General features: G+C 41.3%; 1 protein-coding gene across 2 annotated transcripts in view; it reads left to right on the top strand.

The window, feature by feature from the left end:
• The first annotated feature begins 9,119 nt into the window (after window positions 1-9,119).
• SUSD5 (sushi domain containing 5) overlaps window positions 9,120-25,154 on the top strand; it is a 71,249-nt gene continuing 55,214 nt past the window's right edge. The window contains exons 1-3 of one of the 2 annotated variants that reach the window (XM_008951606.6): window positions 9,120-9,532; window positions 14,101-14,278; window positions 20,253-20,371. In XM_008951606.6, coding sequence (XP_008949854.1) covers window positions 9,421-9,532; window positions 14,101-14,278; window positions 20,253-20,371 — 409 coding nt within the window. In that variant the 5' untranslated portion in view covers window positions 9,120-9,420. The remainder of the gene's footprint in view (window positions 9,533-14,100; window positions 14,279-20,252; window positions 20,372-25,154) is intronic. The other variant, XM_055109606.2, reaches the window with a different exon arrangement.

Genomic DNA, 25,154 nt, shown 5'->3' with positions numbered 1-25,154 from the left:
CATTTAAGTGTAAAATGGGCATGCATGTCTCATGATTCAGATGGCTCCCTGTGTGTAAGTATCATTATAGCACATATCCCTTAATGACCTGATATATTGATGGGAAGACAATGCAGGATCACTAGGTATAGAAGGAATAGCTATAATATGATAGATAAAATTCTAACTAAAGAAACAGGAAATAAGAGCAGTCTAGAAGAAATCATGCAGGGGCATAAAAAGTTTGAAAGCAATAACCTTACTTTCCTCACGGAGATAAGACACTCTAGTCAAGAATGTAGAACCGGAGGTTGTATCACAAATAGAAATGTTCAGAGTGTAAAAAAATATTTCTTGGAAGCTAAAATATTATTTCATATCAGAAATGAAAAACTCAATAGATGAATCAGAAAATAATGTTGAAAAAAGTCTCCTAGAAAGTATAGCAGAAAGACAGAGATGGAAAATTGGGGAGAAAAAAAGACAATTAGAGAACTATGTCAGGAGGTTCAACATGTTAAAAGTAGGAAATTTTTTAAAATACAAGAGATTGTAGGACAGGCACGGTGGCTCATGTCTGTAATCCCAGCACTTTGGGAGGCCAAGGCAGGCAGATAACCTGAGGTCAGGAGTTTGAGACCAGCCTGGCCAACGTGGTGAAACCCCGTCTCTACTAAAAATACAAAAATTAGCCGGACATGGTGGCATGCACCTGTAATCCCAGCTACTTGGGAGGCTGAGGCATGAGAATCATTTGAACTCGGGAGGTGGAGGTTGCAATGAGCCAAGATTGAGCCACTGCACTCTAGCCTGGGTGATGGAGCGAGACTCTGTCTCAATAAATAAACACAATACAATACAATACAATACAATACAATACAATACAATACAATACAATACAATACAATACAATGCAATACAATACAATACAATACAGGGGAGAGGAAACATCATCAAATATGTAATATAATATAATTTTCCAAAACTGACGAATATCATAACTTGTTTGAAATGATGAATTATGTGTGCATCATAACTTATTCAACAATTCAAGAACTATCCAGAGGGTTCTTAGTGTGAATATTACTTTTACCATCAAAATTTGTATTTGTATAATCACTAGAAAAAAAATGAGGTGAATTTCAAATAGTCTTTAAATAATAGCAGTTGTTTCTTCTTTGACAGAATGAGCTTCAAAAAGATTTATCTTAATTTTGGGTATTGGATGAAATAATCGAATCATTACTGAAGTTAACTGATTTCCTGTTTAAAGTGTCGGAAAACACTGTGTAAAACTGGCATCATTTAACTGTTCATGGAACCAACATATGTGCACAAGAAAAAAAATGAATGAAATTAATTTAGAAGAATAGCCATTTGATCTAATTGAAAAGTCATGTTTGATAAAATGATACGTAAATGGATCTTCTGCACTGCACCTATTAAAATATTACCTTCACACAGTGCTCTTAATATAACTGTTGGCCAGGCACAGTGGCTTACGCCCATAATCCCAGCATTTTGGGAGGCCGAGGTGGGAGGATCACTTGAGCCCAGAAGTTCAAGACCAGCCTGGACATAACAGTAAGACCCAAACTACAAAAAAAAAAAAAAAAAAAAAGCTATGCTACATGTCTGTAGTTCCAGCTACTTGGGAGGCTGAGGTGGGAGGATCACTTGAGCCCAGGAGTTTGAGGCTGCAGTCAGCCATAATTGTGCCACTGCACCCCAGCCTGGGCAACAGAGTGACACCCTATCTCTAAAAGAAAAATAGCCAACTTTTGAAATGATTGCTGAAGCTCCTTCAGTAGATTCATGTATTCTGATGTTCATGTTGTCCCTCAGTCCCATGATGGATGGTAAATGTTGACAAATATTTTGGGAAATGTGTATGTTCATTATTAATTATCTTAAAAATGGAAATAGAATACTTTTACATTAAATATGTACTTCCATTCTTAAACTTAGTATCATAAGGACTTACTTCAAAATAAATAGGTTACCAAACAATAAAGTAAATAAATAGTTGTAGGTTTACACCATAAGGTAAATGATCATTCTAGGTAGCAAGAGCATTCAAACTACACACTAATGGCTCCAGGGCAGGATTCATTAGTCTCTATTTTCTGCACATATTTTACAGAAACCTAACCTAGAATGTCTCACGTTTCCTACTGGCCTACAGCATTTCTAGAGGCTACTGAAAACTGCCTAATGAACTGAGTGGCTGGCAGAGACTTTGAATATTCTTCCACCATGTCTGGAGACCATAAAGAGCGAGCTGTCCCTAGATACTTGTGTCTGAGTGCACTTGATTTATGTAGTTAATCATTCTGCATACTGTCCTTGAAAGAGAGAAATTAGATACATTACACCAGGAACAGATCAGGGAAAATGAGATGTGTCTCTGATTACTGTTCATGTTTAATCATGTTTTCAAGGTACAACTGCACATGTATCTCATGCAGTACTAGATGAGAACATGCAGAAGCTAGAAGTGCAAAATTGAGGACTACCATTCTGGTTTATGCTAATTCTACTGTTAATATATTTTTAAAACAATGAAAAATCTGGGTCAAATATGAAATTGGATGGAATTCTGGGACAACAGCTGTAAACATGATCTATAAACCAGGATATTTGGCTATTCATTGTTTTGTTTCGGGTTTGCAAAAGCAAAAGCCAGAAGAGTTCGGAAAAGATTCTTTGCTTATCTTCAACTTAATCAATCATTGATTCCAATTGTGACTGTTCTTCCAGATATATTGTCATGACTGGAAAACCCAACACTGTCTCTGGTACTTGTTATGTAGCTATTGACTCCGAAAATGCTTCATTTTATTTATTTATTTATTTATTTATTTATTTATTTATTTATTTATATTTGAGACAGAGTCTCACTCTGTCGCCCAGGCTGAAGTGCCATGGAGCAATCTCGGCTCACTGCAACCTCCACCTCCCAGGTTCAAGAGATTCTTCCATCTCAGCCTTCCGAGTAGCTGCAATTACAGGTGCCTGCCACCACACCCAGCTAATTTTTTGTATTTCTAGTAGAGAAGGGGTTTCACCATGTTGGCCAGGCTGGTCTCAAACTCCTGACCTCAAGTGATCTGCCTGTCATGGCCTCCCAAAGTGTTGGGATTACAGGCATGAGCCACTGTGCCTGGTCTAAATGCTTTATTTTTAATTCAATCAGCAAACAGAAACGGTTGGCTTTCTCCTACCAAGGATAGCAGACTGCTTTTACTATCTTATCTCAGGGTTGTATCTAGAAACAAATTGATACCCAGGTACTACTATCACACATAAAAAGATACAATATTTCTGAAGCCATTTACTATGTGGTAACCCATAAGGTTTACAGTTTTGAAAGCAAGAGGGAGCTCTGCACTATCTACGTTGCAGTACAAGCTGCCTTGCTGCTTTGGCCTTATGTTACAAGAGGTACAATACTTTAAGTGACTGTGGCAGATAAAAATGCCTTATGAAGCACTTGTGCAAACCAAAAAAATTGCAGTGAAGACTCCTACAGTTTTCGTGTACAGTCAATTATTCACCATACGATAAGCACTTCCAACCTTGCTACTGGCCCTGGTAGAGATTGACTGCTTGACCACAAGACACCGCATGAGTGTGACACCTTAGTTGGTCTCATGAATGAGGTATTTTGAATCACAAAGCAGAATTCTACTATCAAATGAAAATGGTACATACAAGAGTAGGCTCGGAATGAACATGTAAATTACATGAGCAAGAGGCTTAGACTCCTATGGCACTTGCTTCCACTGCTTTACTGCCTTTCCCTCAACCCACACCTATGGCCTCATGGGGAGTTTTACTTAATGGAAGAGAAAAAACTTGAACCTGCTTTATGCTTGGATGTCTATGGGGTAGCACTAGTTAGCCTCACACTGGTATAGCACTAAAAACAACAGTGGCATGAAAAGAAAAATATTATGTGATTCCACATATATAAGGTACGTAGAATAGTCAAATTCATAGAGACAGAAAGTGGAACAGTGGTTACTAGCTGCTAGAGGGAGGAGGGAATAGGGAGTTATTGTTTAACGGGTACAGAGTTTCCGTTTGAGATGATGAAAAACTTGGAGGTGGCCGGTGGTGATGGTTTCACAACAATGTAAATGTTCTTAAGGCCACTGATTTGTATACTTAAAATGGTCACAATAATAAATGCTATGTATATTTTATTAGAGTAACATTTTTCTATTGAAAAGTAAAAACTAGCAAAAGAGAATCCTCCCAATGGGTGGAGCTTTGGTTTACATGAAAGGAGAGATGGCTTCATTTATGGATCTTCACTGATTTATGGACAATGCCTAATCATCAGTTAATGACTTGAAAAGTTCAGAACTAGGAGACTGATAGCAAGGATGTCAGTGTGGTTCTCTTGGGATGGGCACAGTGTGTGTGTGTGTGTGTGTGTGTGTGTGTGTGTGTGTGTAGAGAGAGAGAGAGAGAAAGAGGGAGAGAGAGAGAGAGAGTGCACCGTGAGTCTTCACATGGCATTATTCCCTAGCCAGCCTCTCCTGTTGACTACGTAGAGAAAGGTTATTTAAACTGGATTTTTTTTTTCACAGAGACTGCAGTTATTTGTCCTTATTGGAATAAATTCTTTTATTTTCTTGCTGTATTTGTTGAAATAAATTCTTATCCTAAATCTGACTTTGCCTTCTTTGTCTGGCTTTCTTCTACTAGAACCACTATATGTAGATGTATATAGAATGTCTTCTCACCCATGGCCATAGCAGCACACATTACATTATCTCTAATCAAGAAACTGATTTTGTAGAAATCGGTGGGGCAATAGACTCATTTCATGATATTTACCTAGAAGCATGTGGCTTGACAGAAAGATAAGTCATAGTTAAGGTACTAGCTAGAAGACAGCACCCCGGGAATTTGGGACATTCACTCCGGTTACAATATATGCCTTAAACTAGTAGCCAATATGTGGTGTAATTTCTCTTATAGACATAATAGACTGGTTTAAGGACCAAGGTCAAAGTGGGACCTCTCTATTACATATAGTAACCCATCTATCAAAGTTTTGCATAATATCCCCACATCCTTTAGATTGGTGAGTTGGGATACAACTCTTAGTGGTGGATGAAAAAAGAAAGAAAAAAAAAGATTGGTGAGTTGGGAGGTTTGGGTGCCCATGACAGAAATGCTTCCTTGTAAATTGGAAGCTGAGACTTTTCTCTTGTAATTTTGTGGTCCTCATGTTGAAGAACCAAGAGGCAGAAAAGAAGGTTAGTTTACTGACTGGGTGATTGATCCTGATTACCTGATTACCAAGGGGAAATTGGATTCCTGCTTCATAATGGGATGACTATGTCTAGACCTCAGAGGACTCCCATATCCAATAATTATGGTCACTGGCAAACTAATAAAGATAAGTCTTTGGCGGGAATGAAATTTTAGGCCCCTCTCATCGGTTAAAAAAAAAAAATTCATGCAGGCCAAAATGCTCAGAGAGTAGAGGGAAACATTGGAATGATTGTCAAATAAGGCCTCATGACCAGTTACAGAAGTGGGGACAGTAGAATCTATATTTTGTGACAACTGTTTACTTCTCCCCTTTTCTGTTTATGTGAAACTGTATTTATGTGAACGTAACCACTGATGGTTAATATCACAGTTTAGCTCCAAGTGGAAATTTGACTGAGTTGACATTATTCCCAGGTCATACAAGAGAGGACTGACAGGATTTTGTGTTTCTCCTGTTTTATTTCTAGTTATTCTTAATCAAATGAAAGAAAATAGTAGATGAGCTGTGCTGGTTGTTTCCCATTTGCCATTCCAGATCCACTCTTTAACCTTCTTTGTCCAACCCTGCACCCTAACAGGGTGACTTCTAAGGACCACTGCACCTGTGCTTCTTTACCCTTTAGCTTTTAAATGGTTCAGCCAATAGAAGGTATCAAGAGGAATATCAAGGATAGAAGGAGAGAGAGGTCAGGGTCTTTCTTCCTCACTCCCTCCCTACCAGACCAGTGGCAGCATCTTGATTTTTCTACCTATGGGTATCCTTTTTTTCAGGCGGCCTCTTTCATGGCCACAGCTGTTGCTGGTTTGGTAACACCTCAACCTTCCCTCACACCTTCAGGCCTCACCATGGCTACAGCTTCCAGCTGTTGCTAGACCCAGGAGTTTCACCATCCCTTATTGGTTCTCTCGGTCCTGTCCACATCACTGCATGTGGTCCTTTCATCAGACTCTCTTCTATTAAACTTTTTTTTTTTTTTTAAAGACAGAGTCTTGCTCTGTCGCCCAGGTTGGAGTGCAGTGGCACAATCTTGGCTCACTGCAATGTCCGCCTCCCAAGGTCAAGCAATTCTCCTGCCTCAGCCTCCCAAGTAACTGCGACTACAGGCACGTGCCACCACGCCTGGCTAATTTTTTGTATTTTTAGTAGAGATGGGGTTTCACTGTGTTAGCCAAGATGGTCTCAATCTCCTGACCTCGTGATCCACCCACTTCCCAAAGTGCTGGGATTAGAGGCGTGAGCCACCGCACTTGGCCTTCTATTAAACCTTCTTTATTTTTTAGTGCAAGGACTGAAATTCTGATTTTTAAAGTATTTGTTACTGAAGTATAAGTATTCAATTAAATACAAAGATTTCAAGTGTACAGTTTAGGGATGTTTGACAAACATATACACTCATGTGACCACCATCCCCATCAGGAATAGAACATTTTCATCACTTCAGATGCTCCCTTGTGTTCCCGTTCTATCAAAGGCAACCACTGTGTTGACTGTTTTCACCACAGATTAGTTTCGTCCTGTCTTGAACTTCATATAAATGGAATTACACAGTATGAATTGTTTTGTGTAAGGCTTCTTTCACTCTGTATGCTATCCTTGAGATTCTTTCACGTGTTGAGTAGTTCATTCAGTAGTTCATTCCTGTTGTCGAATAGTATTCTATTGTGTGAATATGACAGTTTGTTTTTCTATTCATCTGTTGATGATATCCGAATTCCTTCTAGTTTTTGATCATTGCAAATAAAGCTGCTACGAACAGTTGTGCACAAATATTTTTGTGAATATAGGTTCTCATTCTTTTGGATATACTCCTAGGAGAGGAATTTCTGGGTCCTAAGGCAGGTATATGTTTAGATGGAACAGCCGGTTTTCTAAAGCAACCATACCAATTACCCTTACAGCATGCCATCTCCTCACATCAGGACAGGCCAAGACAATTGTGAATAAACATAATCTTGAAAATGTTAGGAGAATTAAGTAGTAATATTCAATTGACTGTTTTAAAAATGCTCCTAGGCAAAGCTCCTGAGTGAGTGAGTTGGTAGCTCTTGGCAGGTACCTTCTGATCCCTCCTTTCCGTTCTCAGCACTAACCAGGCTTTAAAATGACCCCTCCAGTCCAGACATGTGAAGTCTCACTCCTTAGGTTACCAGCTAACTGTTAAAAGGGAAGGAGCTGGCCGGCCGTGGTGGCTCATGCCTGTAATCCCAGCACTTTGGGAGGCCAAGGCCGGCGGATCACGAGGTTAAGAGATCGAGACCATCTGGCCAACATGGTGAAACCCCGTCTCTACTAAAAATACAAAAATTAGCTGGGCGTGGTGGCGCACGCCTGTAGTCCCAACTACTCGGGAGGCTGAGGCAGGAGAATCGCTTGAACCCGGGAGGCGGAGGTTACAGTGAGTCAAGATCGCTCCACGGCACTCCAGCCTGGCAACGGAGCGAGACTCCATCTCAAAAAAAAAAAAAAAAAGGGAAGGAGCTAAGTAAATTCATTTATACTTGTCAGGCCTCACTGCATTTAACACCTCACTGCATTAACAGCTACCACGCCCGGCTAATTTTTGTATTTTTGTAAAGATGGAAATTTCACCATGTTGGCCAGGCTGGTCTCCAACTCCTGATCTCAGGTGATTGGTCAGCCTCCGCCTCCCAAAGGGCTTGGATTACAGGCCTGGGCCACCGTGTCCGGCCAGTATTTGTATTTTGAAAGCAAAGTTTAATTATCCAAAATAATTACTCATTAATAGTAGCCCTTGTAGTTGATGGAAAGTAATAAGGAGAGAAGAAATCTTTTCGGTACATTTCGACAATTAATGCAAGCTGAAAAATGACACCTGTAGTAAATCAGATGTGGATTCAAATCCAAGTTCTTACTGTGAAAAGAAAGTAAATTATTTCAATGTCTGTGTCCTGGTTCATTAAATGAGGATAATCATCTGCCCCTTTAGCACCAATCACTTGTTCAATTGTAAGTATATTTTATTTAAGTGTGAACATTTTTAGGACAGATTGCAGCCACACTCAGGGTCTAGCACAGGGACAGGCATGTATGTATATAGATGTTTGTTGACCCATACATCAATATAAAAGGGATTTGCAAATTGTAGAGCACCGCGCATGCCTCAGTTATAACAACACTGATCTTTATTACTCTACCTATGAAGAAAGCAAGTTCTTCTTTCACTGAACAGGGCTGGTGGTAGGGAGACAGGCTAGGGGCGAGCAGGAAGAAGGAATCAAGTCAAACAGGGACCCCTGCAGCAGAATCCACTGGGACACTTTAACTTAGAGTGTAGATTCCCAGACCAGACCGATAGAGTCCGAATCTCAGACCCTTTCGAGGTCAAAAAGCCCTGATTTGGGAGGTGGGTGATAATGGTGACAATCTCACTAGCCCTCTTACTGCTCCTTGAGAAATACTAGCGTACCAGGAAAAGTGCTGAAGGAAGCGTTCCTGAAGATATCCTTTCCTCAGTGACTCTCAAACTTCGCTTTTAGGAAAGAGGAATTTCGCTATTCCATGCGTTTCACACCTTAGAGTGAGGGTGGTAGGTAACTTAGATTTTCCTCTCTTCATTAAAAAAAAAAAAAAAAAAAAAAAAAAAAAAAGAGTGTTGGTGGGGAGGGGGAGGAGGCCAGTTGAAAAGTAGAGGCCGAGGACAGAGTTAGACACTCGTTGTCTAACGGCCCTGCCGGAGGGGCTCCGCCTGTCAGACTGCGTCACCCTCTCGCCAAGGGTCCCCCAGACGGGCGGGGGCTCCTTGCGGCCGGCTAGCTACTCTCCCCGCCTCCCTGCGCCCTCGCCCTCCGCCCCGCTGTACCCGCAGAGCGCGCGGCCCAGCGCAGCCCCTTTTGGCACCGAGGTTTCCAGGTGCCCAGCGCGAAGGCGGAGCCGGGTTACAGCCGCCTCCTCGGCGCCACAGAGAAGACCCCCCGGGAGTTCGGCGGCCCAGGCGCTCCGGCTCTGCGTCCCGAGCCTCCCCCGGCTCTCCGCGCTCCTCCCTCTCGGCGCGCCCGGCGCGAAGCCTGCGATTCGTGAGCCGAGCGCAGAGCGCAGAGCCGAGTGGCGCACGCTGGGCAGTGGCCTGGGCAACCCCAAGCGCAGCCAGAGCCCTCACCCGAGCCCGCTGGCCCGCGCACTCCCGGACCATGACTGCCGAGGGACCCAGCCCGCCTGCCCGTTGGCACAGACCCCTCCCCGGGCTCTGGGCGGCGGCGCTGCTCCTGCTCGGTCTGCCGCGCCTTTCGGTGCGGGCGGATGGTGAGTGTGCGGGAGGCGGCGGGGCGGGGGGTGGAGCGTGGGGTCCGGGCAGGGAGGGCGTAGCTCGCCGGGGCTGCTCCCTCTGACCGGCCCGGCAAGCGGCAAGCGCAAGCCTGAGAGGAACGAACGAGCCGCGGTCCTGCGACCCAGCATCCCTCTCCTGGCCCACCAAGTCTCCGCGTGCCCGTGCGCCCAAACGCCCGCCTGGTGCCTGGACCCTCCCTTAGCGCCGAGCGCGTAGGTCCCGCAGTCCCGCCGCTGGCTTTCCTAAGGTCTCCAAGAAAGCTCGAATGAAATCACCTCTAAGGTGCCCTAGAACCTCCTCTGCTAAGGGGTGATTTTCCGCCGTCCCTCAATTTCTCAGCGTCTATTAATGTGCCCCTGAGGACACCGCCGATGGTTAGAAAACTCCCTCGGATATTTTGGCTTGGTCCGGGAAGACGTGAAAGATGAGTGGGAATCAGCGAGGCTAAGAGAGAGAGAATGGCCTGGCCAGAGGGAATAGCACGTGCAAAGGCTGTCTCTGAGTGACAGGAAAAACGGGACAAATGATAAAGCAAAGTACCTGGAGGCGAGGGGACGTCTTGAGACATGAGGTAGAGAAGTGGGCAAGGGCCAGATTATGGCAGGTTCTCTGAGAATTGATCCACTTCTTGTTCGTTTGCTTGGTTTTTCAGCCTGAATTTAGCTTGTAATACTTGCCCTAAAATGAGCAGGATTGGAGCTCTGTATCCATTCCGTTTTGAAAAGCTAATTCAGCTGTGTTTTCATATTAGAACAAAATCCCGCTGACTTGGTACAGGAGCATCTGAAGGAAGCAAGCTTAAAGCCAGCAGTTCTCACACCCATGAGGGAGTTCTAGCTTAGGACGAATTAGACTGATAAAAGAGAAAAGCCCTCCGTCAATTTAGGATGCGTTGTATATTTTAAAATGTGATTCTTGTTTAGCCAACGATATTGAGTGAAACTAGAAGACATGGGGAAAAAAAAAAAAGCATGGTTGTCAGGAAAAGGGGAAAGCCAAGGAAAAAACCGTCTAGGTCGTAGAGTTTTTAGTGCTCTCTGTTTTAAGTGCAGGCTTGAAAAGCTCTTCGTTCCTAATTAAGGATGAATGTCTTATTTCTCCATATCCTCAGAGAGAGTGTTAGAGACAAAACATTTTTAACTTTGAAGGCTGTTAGTAACCACTGCTAATTTTTTTAATTGACATGTATTTCACATAAAATTTGTCATTTTAAAATATACAGTTAAGTGGGTTTTAGTATGCTCATTAGGTTGTGAAAACCATGGTTTGCATGCATCTAATTCCAGAACATTTCCATCACTCCTCAAAAGAATCCCATACCTATTAGCAGTTTACTGATAATTCTTCACTGTAGTGTTTTTTGACTGACATTGAGCCATGAAAATTAAGCTGATTTTAAAGAATGCAAGTAGAATAAATTGGAGCTAATATTAATCTTTGAACAAGATATATTGTGCCAACTTTAATTCCTTTTAAATAAATATTTTTGCAATCCATAAGGTTTTAGAGTTTCATCTCATTATAACTGTTTAAGTGGAATGCCATGTGGATAAGGATCAATATTTTGTGCCTGTCTAGCTTGATACGGGTCATAGAAAATTAAAGGCAGAAATGTCACTGGTCAAAGAGAAAATAAGGACAACACCAGAGCACATGATTCTTTGTTACTGCTTGCCAGAAATGATTCCTTTTCTTCATTCTCCTTCCTTTTCTTTCCCCACTTCCTCAATGGACAATTATAGGTATACTTCCTTATAGTAAACTCAATTTTCTGAGCTCCAACTTTTATACTAGAACCAGGAAGAGTTATAAGCTATATTATCAAAGGATTCTTTTTGGTACTAAATTCTTAGCTGCCACCAGTTCCTACATTTAGTTATTTGTGTGCTATGGTGACGGGAGGAAGAAGAAGAAATGCTCAGCTTAAGTATGATGAATTACAGATATTTGAAGAGATAGATTTGGAGAGAAACTATTTCTAAAAACGTGTCATCTGTATAAGGTTGGTCTTTGAAATCATGTGCGTGGGCAGAATCCTAAGGAAAAATTTTACAGCGAGAAGACCTAGAACTGAGCCTGGAGTGAGGGAAGCTGGTTTGGGATTATTGAATCTATGTTCATGAAACATATTAGCCTGTAATTTTCATTTTTTATAATATCTTTGCCAAGTGTTGATATCAAACGTATGATGGTTCCTAAACCAAATTGTAAAGTTGCTCCTTCTTTAACTCTGAAAGGGTTTCTGCGGGTGAGGGCTTTTGTTGTTTGTTTTGGTGTGAGATCATCTGTGTCTGAAGGTTTTCTTGTAGGAAGATTTTAAATAATGAATTTAATTTGTTTGGTAGATAAAGAAGTATTCAGATTTTAAAATTAATTTTGTGTCAATGTTGCTAAGTTTTGTTTTTTAAAGTTTTTCCCCCACTTCATTTAGATTGTCTAATGTGGCATATACAATGTAATAATCTCTAATTATCATTTCAGGGTCCACAGGATCTGTAGTGATGTTCCCTTTCATTCTTGATATTGGTACTTTGTGTTTTCTCTTTTTTTGTCTTGATCAGTCTTAGTAGGGGTTTATCCATTTTATTATTCTTTTGAAAAAAGCAACTTTTGGCTTTATTTTCTTGTGTGTCTGCTTTCCGTTTTATTGATTTCTGCTCTGTCTGTATTATTTCCTCCTTCTACGTTAGAAGATTTGATTTTGTGGGACTTTTGTGTTAGTTTTTTGAGCTAGAAACTTAGATCATTGATTCTCAACCATACTTTTTTGGTATTAATAATGTGAGGTCTGAGGCTATAAATTTCTCTTAAACTACTTTAGTTTCTCCATAAGTTTTTGGCCCTTGAGTTGACATGTTTTATTTCAGTTGGGATTTCTTCTTTGAACACAGTTTATTTAGAAGTATATTTTGTAGTTTCCATGCACAAGGGGATTTTCCTAGTTATTGCTTTGTTATTGAGAGGCAGTGTAACCAAGTGATTAAAATCACTAACGGAGCCATACTGCCTGGTTTTGTATCTCTGCTGTGTGATCTCGGACAAGCATTAATACTAAACCTTAACTATAAAATGAGGATGATAATACCACCTATATCATAGAGTTGTCATAAGAATTAATTTAATGAGTATTTGTAAAGCAATTTGAACAACATCTAGTCCATAGTAAACACTATATAAGTGTTTCATATATAAAATAAGTGATTTTAGCTTTGTTGTAGTCTAAAAGGCATGCTTTGTATGATTTTTGTCTTTTGAGGTTTTTTTAGATTTGCTTTATAGCTCAGTATTTGATCAGTTTTACAAACGTTCTGTGTGTGCCTAAAATGAATGTGTATTCTGTAGTTTGGTATGCAGTAGTGCACATAGGTTCTTACATCAAGAGTGCTAATTTTGTTTTCTGTTTTAACAATTACTGAGAGGGATAGTAGTTTAAAATTTCCTCAAGGATTGTGGATTTTTTTGTTTTTCCTTGTAGTTTTGTTAATACTACCTTTTTGTAGTTAAATGTAGGAGTGCCAGTCACCTATGGATGTGTTTATTTAAATTTTTTTTTGTATTTTTATTATAACTTTTGGTTCCAAAGCTGGGGAATTATTATATTTATTATAATAATTTTGCAAGTAGATGACTTGTGTCTTAGTCTTTTGCAAGCAGATGACTTGTGTCTTAGTTGTGTCTTAGTCCAATCACTGATATATTATGAAAAAGTTGGTGACAGATGGAAGTAAAGTGTCTCATTCTAAGTAGGTGTTTTCTCCCCTGCCTTTAGCTTAACTTGATAGGGCCACCCAAGGCATTGCTTCATTCCTCCAGGAGGCTCCTGGGGACCTCAGTGCTCCCTCCGGTACCGTGGTTTCCTTGCTTAAAATTCTCATTTGCCTTCAGCCTGGGCTTTCACCTCGCTTGAATTCAGGTTCCCATCCCCCCATTGATCACACATTCTTTGAGGCCCACTACATGTCCATATATTAATGTGCTATAGGAAGCCAAGGTGTACCAGACATCATCCCTGTTTTCTTGTGCAGTAGGACAGAAGTACAGCAGACACAAATGAATTTATTGTGAAAGGGGCCTGGTAATATCTTAAGGCAAGGAACAGAGAGAAGGGAAGCAACCTGTTGTATAGGGGGTCATCCTAGGGCTGAGGGAGGCAGAAGAAAGCAGAGCTGAGGCCTAAATCAGTGCCTTAGACATCAAGTGACCTAACTCAGGGAAGCCTAGGACACTGAGCCTTGACACATGATATTTGTAAAACACCATTTTAAAAGAAAGATTTGAAGGGCTTTTCCAGATCGACATGCCAGAGCAGATGGTTAATTTTGGGGCGGGGGGGGGGGAAGAAGAAGACAAGAGAAAAAAAAAAGACGAAAATGCTAGTGTAATTATCGTCACCTGGTCCCAGGGATGTGGATGTAGTAGTTGCTGCACTTGGGCCTTCAGGCAAGGACTACAGTTCTAACTGGCGTCTGCCAGAGGATGTTTGCTGAGACTAACTTCCCATGGATCCTGAAATCCACATGTGTTTGTTCTTGTTCCCACACAGGAAAGCTCTTTGTGCTGGAGTCTCAGAATGGCTCTCAGGGCCTACAACTGGAGGCTGCTCGGCTTTCCTGCAAGAGCAGGGGCGCTCACCTGGCATCTGCAGACGAGCTGCGGAGAGTGGTACAGGATTGCTCCTTTGCGGTGTGCACCACTGGCTGGCTAGCAGATGGTACTCTTGGGTAAGTTAGGCGAGCACTCCTTTTCCAACTCACCCCAGTTGCACCACCAAGGCTTATATAGGACTCAGTAATTGTTCTGTTGAGGTACCAGTACAGGCAGAGTACAGTGGGCAGTAGCTTCCAGTGTGTTCATGTTTTGTTTTGTTTTGTTTTGTTTGAGATGGAGTCTAGCTCTGTTGCCCAGGTTGGAGTGCAGTGGTGCAATCTAGGCTCACTGCAACCTCCACCTCCCAGGTTCAAGCAATTCTCCTGCCTCAGCCTCCCGAGTAGCTGGGATTACAGGCGTGTGCCACCATGCCCAGCTAATTTTTGTATTTTTAGTAGAGATGGGGTTTCACCATATTGGCCAGGCTGATCTCGAACTCCTTATCTCAGGTGATCCACCTGCCTCGGCCTCCCAAAGTGTAAGCCACCACGCCTGGTGTGTGTTCATGTTTTGAGTTTACTTACAAAAGCATTTTTCTGGAGTTCTGTCATAGTTCTTTTATCCCCTTACTTTGTTATGTTGAATTTTCTTTTTTTGTTTTAGACATAGGGTCTCACTCTGTCGACCAGGCTGGAGTGCTGTGGCACAATTATAGCTCACTGCAGCCTCAACATCCTGGGCTCTAATGTTTCTCCTGCCTCAGCCTCCTATAGCTAAGACTATAGGCATGTGCCACAACACCTGGCTAATTTTTTTTTTTATAGAGGTAAAAAATGCTTGCTATGTTGCCCAGGCTGGTCTCGAACTCTGACCTCAAGCAATCCTCCTGCTTTGGCTTCCCAAAGTGCTGGGATTACAAGCGTGAGCCACCCTGCCTAGCCTTGAATTTTTTTTAAGTAATGAAAAGAATACATGCTTATTGTAGAAATTTCAAATAATGCATATATATATAAAGTACAAAGTTAAGTTTCTCTCTTCTTCTCCACCTCAGAGATAATGACTATTAATTGTTTGGTATACATTCTTTATCCTTTTTTTTCTGTGGATACTCATCTGCATATATATGTATAGGAACGTGGTATGGAGGTTTTAAAATATGGCCACAAATTTTTTCATACCACTGCCATCAATAGGTGTGTTTGCCTCTACTGATAGAATACAGCAAAAGTGAGATTACGTGACTTCTGAAGTTAGGTTGGAAAAATCCGTGCCACATCTGTCTAGATTGCTGGGGACACTCACTTTTGTAGCCTTGAGATGCCATGAGGAGTCTGACTGTGCTGAGATGGGTGTGCTGTGAGGAATGCCAGACCACATGGAGGTATCTCCTTTAGGGGCTCTTGCCAACAGCCCTAACCAATGTCCTAGCCAGTGGCTAGCATTAACTGCCAAAAATGTGAATGAAGATGCCTCTAGGTGATTCTAGCCCCCAGCCATTGAGTTATTGCCAGCCTATGAGTCTTGCCAGCTCAGCCCCTAGACATTATACGCAAGACTAGCCATTCCTGCTGTGGCTATTTGAGTGCCTGACCCGTGGAATCCTTCAGAGAAGTAATTGTTATGGCCAGCTAGGAGAAATCTTTCTAATAGTGCTGAAACCTGCTTTGTTTTAAATTTTTATTAATTTATTAGTTTTTTTTGTAGAAACGAAGTCTTGCCTTATTGCTCAGGCTGGTCTCAAACTCCTGGACTCAGGCAGTCCTCTGGCTTCCACCTCCCAAAGTGCTGGGTTTACAGGTGTGAGCCACCATGCCTGGCCTAATTTTATTTTTTAAATTGACAAATAATAATTGTACATATTCATGGGGTGCGTAGTGATGTTTTGACACACATAATTGAGAGTGATCAGATCAGGGTAATTAGCATATCTGTCATCTCAAATATTTATCATTTTTTTTTGCTGGGAACATTCAATATCCTCCTAGCTGTTTGAAATGATATGTTATTGTTAACTATGGCCATCCTACAGTGGTATAGAACACTAGAACTTAGAACACTCACTGGGGAAAGGACAGTATCTTCAATAAATGGTGCTGGGAAAACTGGATATCTGTATGCAGAAGAATAAAACTAGACCCCCACCTCTCACCTCATATAAAAATCAACTCAAAGTAGATTATAGAACTAAATGTAAGACCCAAAACTATAAAACTACTAGAAGAAAACATAGGAAGAATGCTTCAGGATATTGGTCTGGGAAAATATTTTAATAAGATCTCAAAAACACAGGCAACAAAAGCAGAAATAAACACTTCTTTAGTCATGCTCAGAGAAGGCAGGGGCCACTTCACTTTTTCCTTCATGCCACAGGAAATGTAAAAGCAACAAGGCACCAAGAACTACTTTGGTAGATGATGATCCTAAGATGTCTGGCTGGCGAGTGGCCATAGAAAACATAGCCATGCTGACTCATGTCTCCAAATGTGCCAAGTATGAAGCAGCAACTGAATAAAGGGACAACTGAGGCTACATCCAAAGCCTTTTGGTGAATCTGGAACTGTGGTCCTCTCTGCCTTACGTTTTATATCTATGCTCTTGAATAGACAAAATATGCCCTGTGCATGCATTTCCATAATGTAGTCAAGTAGGAATATTTTTTCATAATCCTGTTACTATAAAATTTCATCAGGTAACCAGAGTATTCACAGATTCTGAAGAGACCGCTCGCAACTAGGCTTAGGTCTCTCAAGCATTGTATGCCAGGACTGGATGATTAGAAAGGTCCATCTTCTGTAGGTTTACTATAAGGTATTAAGACATATTAGTGGATCTCTGCAGGCTGAAATGATATTACCTTACAAAGAAAACATACAGCTGGGTGCAGTGGCTCATGCCTGTAATCCTAGCATTTTGGGAGGCCACGGCGGGCGGATTAGTTGTGGTCGGGAGTTCAAGACCAGCCTGGCCAATATGGCGAAACCCAGTCTCTACTAAAAAAAATAAATAAATAAATAAATAAATACAAAACTTAGCTGGGCATGGTGGTGTGTGCCTGTAGTCCCAGCTACTCGGGAGGCTGAGGCAGGAGAATCGCTTGAACCAGGGAGACAGAGGTTGCAGTGAGCCAAGATGGCACCATTGCACTCCAGCATGAGCAACAGAGCTAGACTCTGTCTCAAAATAAATAATGAAAGAAAGAAAATAAAGAAAATATACTTGTTATATTTACTACACAGTGTATTAAAATAGTTTTTCTATCCCTTTTTAATTTATTTTTTAAAACATATTCTTCTCTTTTCACCATTCCTATTCAATGTCCTTTCATTTTATTTTTCTAGAAACAAGCATCTGACCATTAGTATGTACATTTCACTGTGGGCCTTTCCTGCACAGGTCTCCACTCCCTCACCACACACTGAAAAGCAATGATTAAATGTGTGGTGCATCTTGTAATTGATGGCATAGTAGACATCTAGTACATCTGCCCTATATCTCTATGAATTTATGTTGAGTGTACACATAAATCCAGAGAATGATAAAGGCCTAGAATGATGAATTCAGACTTTTGGGCCACTTGTCTCCTGGAAACCTTTGCAGATTCCATAAAGGGTAGCTAAAAAGCTGAATAGCAGTTTTAATAGCCACATGGGACTAGGAGGTTGGAGATTTGAATTCAGCTTCTGTGTAGGAGGGGACCCAGTGAGCCGTTTTGCTTTGGGTTGGGACCTTGCAGGGCTATGCCCTAAGGGTAAGCTGGACACAGTACACTGTACAGTGAACTGTTCGCAGGCCCTCCTAGGAGAAGCAGCACATCTTCAAATACTCTATAGCCATGAATTTGGATTGAGATGACCCTGAATTTCCAGTGCTCCAGATGTCTAGGAGAATCAAATAAAAATTATGTTTTGAGGAAGATAGTATCCTAGACCTCAATTAATTTCAACAAATGATTTAGCCGATGTAGGATTTGTCACACAATATAAAATAACTAGTTGCATGAGGAGACAAGGCAAGTAGAATAAAATTCAGAAGAAACAATAGGTAATAGAAACTCCAGACATTAGGATTGGTAGATGCAGACTTTAAAATAACTATCCTTGACATGTTCAAAGATATAAAAGATGAGAAGGAGAATTTTGGCAGAGTGTGGAAACTGTAAAAATAACCAAATGGAAACTCTAGACATGAAAAATTCAGTAACTAAAATTAAGAACTTAATGGATAGACCTAATAGCTGATTAAAAAGAGCCAAAGAGGGCTGGGCATGGTGGTGCATGCCTATAGTCCCAGCTACTTGGGAGGCTGAGGCAGGAGGATCACTTGAGCCATGGAGTTCAAAGTTTAAATACAGTCTAGACAACATAGTGAGACCTTGTTGCAAAAAGAAAGAAAAGAAAAGAAAGAAAGAAGAGAGAGAAAGAAAAGAAAAGAAGGAAGGAAGGAGAGAGAAAGAGGAAGGAAGGAAGGAAAGAAAGAAAGGAAAGGAAAGGAGAGAAAGACTTTAAAAAAAAAGAGCCAAAGAGAGGATTAGTGAACTGGAAAATATTTCAGAGGAAGTTATCCAGAATAACAGAGGGAAAAAGGATGGAAAATTATACAACAAAAGGTAAAAGACAAAGAAGATGTAATATGATTTGAATTCTAAAAGGAGAAGAGAAAGATAAAAGAAAATAGAATAAAAGTAATATGAAAATGATTCACAATTGAAGAAAAACATCCAGACACAGATTCAAGAATCCCTGCAAAGCTCAAGTAAGACAAATACAAAGAAATTCACAGCTAGGCACATCATGGTAAGACTGGTAAGAATCATATATGAAGAAAAGAATATTTTTATAAATTAAAAATGCTGAGATTGTCTTTAAAGGAGCAACAATAAACTGACAATGAAAGCCCAAAGACTTTTGATATTTTGAAGATACTGAAAGAAAATTACTGCTAACCTAGAATTTTATCCTCAGTGAAAAATACCTCCCACTAATAAAGGTGAAATAAAGACATTTTCAGACAGACAAAAGGTGAGACAATTCATTACATCCAGTCTGCACTTAAACACTAACAAGTGCTCTTCAGGCAGGAGGAAAATATTGCATGAAGAAGACTGGAGAGGCAAAAAAGAATAAATGGAAGGAGTAAATATGTGGACCAATTGAAATTATGTAATTGAAGCAGTAACAGTAACACTGGATACTAAAAAATGATTTATATAAGTGGGAAGTATTTTAAGTGTATTCATATGTAGTAAGTATTTCAAGTTGTATTATTAGGGAAGATAATAAAAGTAATAATACATTTCAATAAGTCAAAGAAGTTGTAACTTCTGGGTACCACTGAAGAAAATAGAGAAAGGATATTTAACTTCCAAATCAATACAGAGAAAAAAGAGAATACTGCCCCAAAAAAGAAGAAGAATAATTCAGATAACCCAAAGTGGGAAAAAAGAAAGAAGAGGAAAGGAAGAGAGAATGGGCAGAACTAATAAAAAGCAGATTTAAATTAGATTGATGATTAAATTAAGTATTAGTAGACAAGAGGCTCCAATTAGAAAACAGAGATTGTGAGATGAACTTTTAAAAATTCAAGTATTTGCTGTTTAGAAAAGATATCCTTAAATCAATTATGGGAAAAAAATTATAATGGAAATTATCATATATTTAGAACTAATTAAAAATTTACATACCCAAACTCATGGGGTGCTGCCAAAGCTATACCTAGAAGGAAATCTAAAACATTAAATGTTTGTTAGAAAAGGAAAAAAGTTGAAGTTTCATGAACTAAAGAGCTAAAGAAATTTGAAGAACAGCAAAATAAGAGAAAAAGAAAAGAGCAGAATTTTATGAAATAAAAACCAACATAATCTAGAAGAGATCAACAATATATTGCCTTTGAAACTCAAATCGATACCTATAATATCAACTGAAGCATCACCTGTATTTCTGAATTTAGACCTTTTTTTTTGCAGAGAATGTGTCCAGATTTAAGCTTTCAGACAGAGCTCATGAATCAGAAAAATCTCTGCTGATTCGGAGCTGACAGCAGAAGAGAATTATTTCTTATTATTTTCAACCCAGAGTTTTCCTCATTCAGTGCCTTTTTTGTCTATTTCAGAACAACCGTGTGTAGCAAAGGAAGTGGAGAACAGCAAATCATGAGAGCTGTCGATGTGAGAATTGAGAGCAACCCAGTTCCTGGTGGCACATACAGTGCCCTTTGTATTAAGGATGAAGGTCAGTGCCAGAGTCTTCTTAAAGGTGCTGGAGGGTGTGCTCTTGGGGATTGCTATATTAGGTTGGTTTCTCTAGAAGAAAACCTTGAAGTGAGGATTTACTAGACATGGTTTATCAGGAAGTCTTCCAAAGAAAAGCCAATAGTGCGGTGGGGAAGTGGACAAGACAAGGAAGGGGGTCAAGCATCGGTGCAATATTAAGTGAAATTCACAGTGGTGGTGAGGTGCCGAGTAACTTTGGCTCAATCACTCAGGAAACCCCTGGAGATAGTGTATGTATGTAACCACAGTTTTTCTGATTGGGGTGAGGGAGCTGGAGTAGTTATACCACACCTGTCAGTCATGTGTGAAGGGTTGCTTCAGGAGATATAAATTCCCGGGTTCTTCTGTTTTTTCGTGTGTGCACAGGCAAAAGGTTCCAGTAGCCTGAGTCCACCTTCCAACAAAGAGGCAAAGGTGCCTACCAGGAGTCCCTGTGCATGGGAATGGTAAAGGTGTCTAGAGAATGTGGGCAGAGCCCTGGCAGCATCTGATACAGCTGCTGATGTTCAAAGCTTGCCCTCCAGTCTCTCTTCATATTGGGCAGTACACTAAAAAGAAAATAATATCTTTTTCCCAAAAAGGAAATTTATAAGATTTAGGGAACTGCTCACAGTAAGGAAAATTCAAATTCCTATTGGGAAATCAGCTGAGTGGTGAGGAGAAAATCATAAAGAAGCCTCAAGGGCAGCATTTTGTAGGCACCAAATAAGTACACCTCTGTTATCAGAAACACATGCGGTTGTAAAAGGAATATTCATGTGAATGGGGAGGGAGAAGCAAGCTTCTTACTAATCAGTCATAGAAACGAGCACAGGTTCTTCTTGGCTGCACACTGGACTTATTGGGGAGGGGTGGGGGGAGTAATTAAAAAATACTGATGCCTCAGTGCCAGCGCTAAAGATTCTGATTTAAATATTCTGGGTTTTTTAAAACTCCCTTGTGATTTTAATGTACAGCCCAGGTTGAGAACCCTTTCTGTAATGCAGTGTTTCCCAAACTCCCCTGATGATGTGAAATACCAGAAGAACTTGTTGAAAGTACAAACCGTCTGGCTGCATCCCAGAGGCACCAAATCCTTATCTCCAGGAAAGGGATCAGAGGAGTTGGTAAAAGTAAGAGTCATGGTGAACCCTAAGAGCCTTCTGCTCTGGGGTCCCTCTCTAGGAAGGGCTCTGCATCTGCTGGTTTCTATGGAAGGATGTTGGGAGAGTCTTCTGCCATCATTGATCCAGTCAAGCAACTGAGAGATGTGACTTGGTTTTCAAAAAATCCAGGGAGAGCAGTATCTGTGGTTTATTTTTTTTCTTAAAACACATACACACACACACACACACACACACACACACACACACACACACACACACACACACACACTCTCTCAAGTAAATTTTTTATTTTTATTTATTTATTTATTTTGAGATGGAGTCTTACTCTTGTCGCCCAGGCTGGAGTGCAGTGATGTGATCTCGGCTCACTGCAGCCTCCACCTTCTGGGTTCATGCGATTCTCCTGCCTCAGCCTCCTGAGTAGCTAGGATTACAGGCGCCCGCCACCATGCCCGGCTAATTTTTGTATTTTTAGTAGAGACGTGGTTTCACCATATTGGCCAGGCTGGTCTTGAACTCCTAACCTCAGGTGATCCACCTGCCTCGGCTTCCCAACATGCTGGGATTACTGCACCTGGCCCATATTAGTAAATTTAAATAATCTTTTAAATTCTAAACATAAACAGAGGGTCATATCCCTGAGGGAGACAGGACAGAGCCAGAAGAAAAACAGGACAACCTTTTTTCGTCAGTAATATCAAAGAAATAATGTAGGGCTTCTGAGTCTTACTTCTTTCTCCAATAAACAAGATATATCAGTTAGCTTTTGCTAGCTAACATATCACCCCAAAATGTAGTGGCTTAAAACAGCAACTGTTTATTTAGTTTACAATTTTGCAAACCACCAATTTGGTTGCTTTTCTGCCAGACTTGGTGGGACTTATTCATAAGTCTGTGGTCAGCTGCTGTTAGCTAGGTACCCTTGCTTCTAGGAGTTGGCTGGCCGTTGGCTTGGGTGACAAGGGCAACTGAGCCATGTGTTTCTCCTCACCCAACAGGCCAGCCTGGGCTTTCCACCTCACAGACCATCGAGCAAGTTATGTGTATGCAAGTGTGTGCCCCTTTTGCCCACAACTGTAGTGCATGAAGCCAAAGGTTGAGAACATCCATTCATGTCCTATAGGACACCAAAGTCAATGTCATGATAGTGACTCCAGATTTGAGTCATGGGCAACTCAATATGCATGATACATTGCACTCAGAGGAATACATTGATTCAGTGATTCATTTTTATGCATATTCCTTCCAAAAATGTGTAACTGAATCTAATCACAAGGAAAAATTAACCAAACTCAAATTGAAGAACATCCTACTCTTTTTTAAAAAATGTCAAGAATAAAAAAGGCTAAGCAACTGTTCTAGATTAAGAAAGACCAAAAAGACTTGTCAATGAAATACAATTCGTGATCCTGGATTGTATCCTGAACTAGGAAAAAATAGCTATAATTGATGAAATTTGAATACAGATTATGAATTAAATAATAGTATTGTATCAACATTTAAATTTTCTAATTTGGATAACTACTGCAGTTATGTAAGAGAATATCCTTGTTTTTAGAAATGCACACCAAGGTTTTTAGGGACAAAGGGACATCATATGTACAACTTACTCTCCAATGGTTCAAAAAAGAATTATAGATACACATATATACATATTCATATATATATGTATACACACACGTGTGTGTGTGTGGTGTGGAGAGAGGAAGAGGTGTGGAGAGAGGAAGAGAGAGAAGAGAATGATAAAGCAAAAAGGGGAAAATGAAAACACATTGGTGAACCTGCATAAAGGGTGGGTTCCTTGCTTTTATAATGTTTATGTAACTTTGAAATTATATAAAATTTTAAAATCTCAAAACGCTCAGGCTGTAGCCAGATGTAGTGGTGCATGCCTGTAATCCTAGCCACTCAGGAGGCTGAGGCATGAGAATCGCTTTAACCTGGGAGGTGGAGGTTGCAGTGAGCCAAGATCACATCACTGCACTCCATCCTGGGCGACAGAGGAAGACTGTCTCAAAAACAAAACAAAACAAAACAGGCTGGGTGCGGTGGCTCAAGCCTGTAATCCCAGCACTTTGGGAGGCCGAGGTGGGTGTATCACGAGGTCAGGAGATCGAGACCATCCTGGCTAACATGGTGAAACCCCGTCTCTACTAAAAATACAAAAAAAATTAGCCGAGTGTGGTGGTGGGCACCTGTCGTCCCAGCTGCTCGGGAGGCTGAGGCAGGAGAATGGTGTGAACCTGGGAGGCGGAGCTTGCAGTGAGCCGAGATCGCACCACTGCACTCCAGCCTGGGTGACAGAACAAGACTGTCTCAAAAAACAAACAAACAAACAAACAAACAAAAAAGCTCAGGCCGGGCATGGTGGCTTATGCCTGTAGTCCCAACACTTTGGAGGATAACTTGAGCCCAGAAGTTTGAGACCAGCCTGGGCAACATAGCAAGATACATATATATACATATGTAAATATGTATATATGTGTATCTATAATTCTTTTTTGAACCATTGGAGAGTAAGTTGTAGATATGATGCCCCTTTGTCCCTAAAAACCATCTCTTCAAAAAATAAAAAAATTAGCCAGGCATGGTGGCGCACCCTGTATTCCCAGCTACTCTGGAGGCTGAGGTGAGAGAATCTCTAGAATTCAGGAGTTTGAGGCTGCAGTGAGCTATGATCATGCCACTGCACTCCAGCCTGAGCAACAGAGTGGGTCCCTATGTCTCTCTCAAACAACAACAGCAACAACAAATGGTCTACATACTTCTCCAAAAACAGCAACAACAACAACAGCAGCAGACAGAAATAAACCTAAGAAACAAAATAACACTGAGTCATGGGGGTGCCGATTGGAGGGAGCCAGTTGGAATTGGAGGGTGTGGAGACCCGGGCACAACGAGGGCATGCCTCCAGAAAGGTCAGCAGCAAACTGTCCGGATGTGTTCCAGAGGCAGAGTATCTATGTTGTCTCAGCTTTTGGGCTCCCTGAGCTCATGCCCATGCGTGAGCTGAGTAGAACTGCATGCTTTAGATGAGGCATGTGCCGAGGCTCCCATGACACCTGTTGGCATGTGTGTGAAGACTGGATGCCATTTGAAAAGAGCAGGCATTATATGTGGTTCATCACTGTTACAGTGCTCCAGGGCCCTGCGTCCCAGAGCAGCTCACCCCAGCCTAGCCTGGGCAAGAGCTGCACAGGGCAAAGGCTACAGGGAAGACAGGAGCCTTGGTCCTGCAGGGCCTAATTGGTGAGGAAGCTTCAGGTGAGCCATGAAGAGGATGCAGGAATGCATGCAGAGATGGCATGAGGGCTACAGGACTGTTCTCCTGGGGCTTAACAGAAAAGCAGGATGGATTCCCACAGTTACTCAGAGAGAGTTCTATCCCTGTCCCTCTGCCTTTTCTCCTTTAGAAAGAGCATGTAAATGGCTCCCGCAAGGCCCTCCGCCCTTCTCAGCAGAGTTGCTGCTTTTCCTCAGTAGAGTCTTTGTTGACAGCACAGTCAACAAGGGAAATCTGTTTGCTTAAGGAAGGTGCAGCGCCTTGGCAGAAGCAGAGGAGAACAGGCTGTGCTGTGAGGTTCCCGCGTGAGTGTAGGTGAGGTCCAGCTCAGCAGATGCTCCTGTGCAGTATTC

The sequence above is a fragment of the Pan paniscus genome, chromosome 2 (assembly GCF_029289425.2).
Source record: "Pan paniscus chromosome 2, NHGRI_mPanPan1-v2.0_pri, whole genome shotgun sequence".
In the NCBI taxonomy this organism is placed as follows: Eukaryota; Metazoa; Chordata; class Mammalia; order Primates; family Hominidae; genus Pan; species Pan paniscus.
This window is presented reverse-complemented; position numbering and strand designations above follow the sequence as displayed.